The sequence below is a fragment of the Macaca nemestrina genome, chromosome 7, assembly GCF_043159975.1.
Source record: "Macaca nemestrina isolate mMacNem1 chromosome 7, mMacNem.hap1, whole genome shotgun sequence".
NCBI lineage: Eukaryota > Metazoa > Chordata > Mammalia > Primates > Cercopithecidae > Macaca > Macaca nemestrina.
This window is the reverse complement of record NC_092131.1, coordinates 86574831-86579522: the sequence shown is the minus strand read 5'-3', so window position 1 is coordinate 86579522 and position 4692 is coordinate 86574831. Positions and strand designations below refer to the sequence as shown.

The 4692-nt window shown below is 37.7% G+C and overlaps 1 gene segment (V, D, J or C); it reads left to right on the top strand.

Moving 5' to 3' along the window:
- The first annotated feature begins 2573 nt into the window (after nucleotides 1–2573).
- LOC105496610 (T cell receptor alpha variable 9-2-like) lies at nucleotides 2574–4481 on the top strand. The segment is given in 2 exon segments: nucleotides 2574–2748; nucleotides 2885–4481. Coding segments are annotated over 2 exon segments (381 nt in total).
- Nucleotides 4482–4692: the final 211 nt, after the last annotated feature.

The window sequence follows — 4692 nt, the reverse complement described above, 5'->3', positions numbered from 1 at the left end:
TGTACCATTACTAAGGCCAAGTTTTAGTTACCTAGCCTTGTACTACAATTTGAAGTTGGGTACTCTGATGTTCTTTCTTTTTGTTAAGGATTGCTTTGGCTATTCAGGCTGTTTTTTTGTTCCAGATGAATTTTAGAATGTTTCTGCTAATTCTGTGAAAAATGACATTGACAATTTGATAGGAATAGTGTTGAATTCGTAGATTGCTTTGGGCAATATGGACATTTTGATGACATTGATTCTTCCAATCCATAAGCACGGAATGTTTTTCCATTTGTTTGTGTGCTCTATTTCTTTCAGCTGTGTTTTGTAGTTCTTCTTGTATAAGTCTTTCACCTCATTGGTTAGCTGTACTCCGAGGTATTTTGGGGCGTGTGGCTATTGTAAATTGGATTGCATTCTTGAACTAGCTCTCAGTATGATCGCTATTGGTTTATAGAAATGCTCCCGATTTTTTAATGTTGACTTTGTATCTTGAAACTTCCCTGAAGTCATTTATTAGTTCTGGAGCCTTTTGGTGGAGTCGTCAGTGTTTCCTAGGTATAGAATTATATTGTTAGTGAAAAGAGATAATGTAACTTCTTTCCCTATTTGGAGGCCTTTCACTTCTTTCTTTTGCCTGCTTGCTCTGGGTAGGACTTCTAGTACTATGTTGAATGGGAGTAGTGAGAGTAGGCATTCTTGTCTTGTTCCCGTTCTCAAGGTGAATGCTTCCAGCTTTTGCCCATTAAGCATGATGTTGGCTATGGGTTTGTCATAGGTCACTCTTATTATTTTGAGGTATATTCCTTCAATACTTAGTTTGTTGAGGGTTTTTATCATGAAGAATTATTGGATTTTATAGAACGCTTTTTCTGTATCTATTAAGATGATCACATTAGTTTTGGTTTTAATTCTGCTTGTGTGGTGAATCAAATTTATTGATTTGTGTATGTTGAAACAACCTTGGATCCCAGGAATGAAGCCTACTTGATCCCAGGAATGAAGATGAGCTTTTTGATGTGCTGCTGGATTCAGGATGCTAGTTTTTGTTGATAATTTTTGTGTCTATGTGCATCAGCGATTTGACCTTTGGTTTTCTTTTATCATTGTGTCTTTACCAGATTTTGGTATCAGGATAATACTGAATTTGTAGAACCATTTAGGCAAGAATCTCTCCTTGATTTTTTGGAAAAGTTTCAGCATGATTGGTATCAGTTCTTTGTACGTCTGGTAGAATTTGGCTGTGAATCCATCAGGTATGGGGCTTTTTAATTGGTACATTTTTTATTACTGATAAGCTGCACTTCACTAAAATTTAAAAGTTACGCTCTTATGAAATGCGATGTCAAGAAAATGGGAGACAAAACACAAACTGAGTAATCCATTGCACTTGAACAAATCTTTCTTGATATTTTAGTTTCTCTCATGTAAGAGGCATATTTCAGCTGCGTTAATCTGCCATCTTACCAAAAAAGGTTTTTGTTTTCTTTTGTTATGTTATAAAATGAAAACTCATAGGAAGGAAGCATAATGAAGTGTTTGTTTTTGCTGCAGATACTTCATAGGAAAAGACCAGCTTTAACAATCTGTGTAATCATGGGGACTTCTTTTGTGACGACCTCAGAGTGTTATCTCTGATAGTTGATAGCCATCTTGGTATAGGACAGCGTTCACAAACAAAATCTTGTAAACAACTATCAGGCAGGCAGCAAAAAAACCACCAGGGAAGTTTTTAAAAAATGAAACCCTTTGAATCTTGGAAATTGTGGTTTGAAATCTTGGAAATTGTGATTCCTAAAGTTAGTGGTTTTGTCCCAACATCTGTAATTTTAAATGACTCACAAGTTAATTCATTTCTCACACAACCAGGTTTTAGAACCTCGATTATCAGCTGATGTGTCTTTATCAATTTGTAAAGCAAGAGAAGAGGAAAGTTCTAACTCATGCTTCAGTCTATTGATGCAAATCTACATGTGGGTTCCCTACATCACCAGAGGAAATTATTTGATTAAACTTTGGCAACAAAATGTTGCATATGACCACAGTAGAAAGCGTCCTTGAGGCTAGATCTCCATGAGTATAGTGTTAACACTTGTTGCCTGACTGTTATAAGCAAGCAATTTATCTTGGAGTCATTGAAATTGTGAGGGAATAAGCTATTAATCAGAGGTCATATCTTATCAGTAAATGTCAGTCACTGCTCTACATGTTAGGATACAGTGCTGAAAAACGTAGACTCAGTAACAGCAAGACTTCTTAACACTCTGTCTGATTTCAACTCAAAACCCTTGTCTGACATCCCATTGAGTTATACCACTGGCCTGCAATGGATACATGAAAGTATTGGCCTGTATTAAAATATCCAAGAAAATGGAAATCTCACCTACAGAAATACCCTAGGATGCTCTACTAAAGATCTTTTATGTCAGATAGTGTCCAAAGAACAAAATTGATAAAATAGACCATAGAGATGATAACATCTGCCCTTCATATTTACAAGGACCACCTGAGACTGGCATGGGCCTTATAAATGAGGTCAGGGTTGAGGACCTATTTCGGACTTTTGGAAGGAGTCCAGGAAAACATTCATCCCAGTTCAGCCCCTGTCCACCAGAGGGAGTGGCTGCCTAACACAAGCTCATTTCCTGCTGTCGCTGTAGGTTTCACTGTGATTTCTTCATGTTAAGGATCAAGATCATTATTTGGGTAACACACTAAAGATGAACTGTTCTCCAGGCTTAGTATCTGTGATACTCTTACTGCTTGGTAAGTAAGATGCCTTTTAAAATTTGGACTGTCTTCTATCAAGCCAAAAAAAATCTTTAACCACAATTTGACCTAAGAGCATTATGCTCAAGACTAAACATATCTCTCTATGTCTCTCTCTCTTTTTTTTCCCTAGGAAGAACGCGTGGAGATTCAGTGACCCAGATGGAAGGGCCAGTGACTCTCTCAGAAAGGGCCTTCCTGACTATAAACTGCACGTACACAGCCACAGGATATCCTTCCCTTTTCTGGTATGTCCAATATCCTGGAGAAGGTCCACAGCTCCTCCTGAAAGCCGCGAAGACTGATGAGAAGGGAAGCAACAAAGGTTTTGAAGCCACATACCGTAAAGAAACCACTTCTTTCCACTTGAAGAAAGACTCAGTTCAAGAGTCAGATTCAGCTGTGTACTTCTGTGCTCTGAGTGACACAGTGACAGGGACTGCAAGGGGAGCTGAGCACAAACTCTGAGCAGCACGAGGGGCCCGGGTGCTGAGTGTCAGCCACTGTGATCCACTCTGGTTCCAGCACAGTCTGTGGTTGTTTGTGCCTCAGTTTCTCTGATTAATGCAGTAATCATATGCATGGCTAGAGGAGAAAAACAAGAAATGGACATCCCCAAACCCAGCTTTTGGTTAGTGAAATTAGAAACAGACATTGACACCAAGTAGTTCCTCATCCAGTGCCAAAGTAATTTCAAGGTTAAACCACAGAAACAATGAAGTGGTCCCTGTGCTCATCCTTGCAGACAAAGTTCAACCTCCACCTCTTGTTCCAGGTCACTCTGGCAGATATTGGAGGTAGATGTGTTCTATTACATTTTTATACAGCCAAATGTGCCAGAGAAGGTGGCATCTCTATAATGTCTCCCTAACAGAGTACAGCAGGACAGATGACAGGAGAGCTACAGCTCCTCAGTTCAGTTCAAATGTCTATGCAGGATTCCTAATAGAGAAAGAAGGGAAGAGAAGAAAGGAGGAGGGACAGAATGCCACATGTAACAAAACAATGCAGAGAGGAAAGCAACAATTGTCAGAAAGAGGAAGGTTTCTTTTCTGGTAAACCAGATGGTAGACAAAGTCTCATGTTCCAAAAAGAAAGGGAAGGATCAAAAGCATTATTGAAGAAATGACTCATTTGTAAATCATAAGTATTCTTTACTTGTTACATTGATCAATAGGCTTTCTAACAACAAGTCCTTAAGTGAGTTAGTTTTGCAGTGCCGATGGAAGATTAAGCATACAGATTTATATTTGTATCCCTGTGAAATCCTATTAAAGACACAGTAAAGAAATTGAAAAGGGCATAAGACTACAAAAAGAATAGAAAAGGAGGTGACAGCAGACAGTGATATCAATAAAATTTTAGAAGGCAAGAGCGTATGGAGAAGTGAAAACTTGCATAGAAGACCAGATAAAGAAGAATCATGGGCCTAGTGAAAGAAGACTACAAGGAATACCCAGTGTGTGTTAAGCCTTGGTTAAAAGGTTTAGAAATCAAAAGTACCAATGACCTTTGAATAATTGGTGAAGACAATGCTTTGTGTATGTGTTTCTACTTTGAGGGTATTTGAAAAGAGGGTATGAAAAGAGGAGAAGAAAGTGAGAAAATGTATAATTAATAGACCACCTATGCTCTCCACCACCATCTGTTTAACAAGCGATGATCACTTCCCAAACCCAGAAGAAAATTGGAATTTAATATTTCATTAATTGAAGTGCAGAACATAATAACACAAGAAAGCAGAATAAAATTACAATGTTAAAATATCATAGTCAATTATTTAATATAAGAAATATAAAATATTGTTTATGAAATATTCTCATAGTAGTCTATGTGTTTCAACCCAATTGTCTTCTAGATAAGTTTCACTAATTTATACTATCTGTAGTGGTGATTTGGCAGAATACCTATTTTCCTTAAACCTTATGTATTACTAAACTT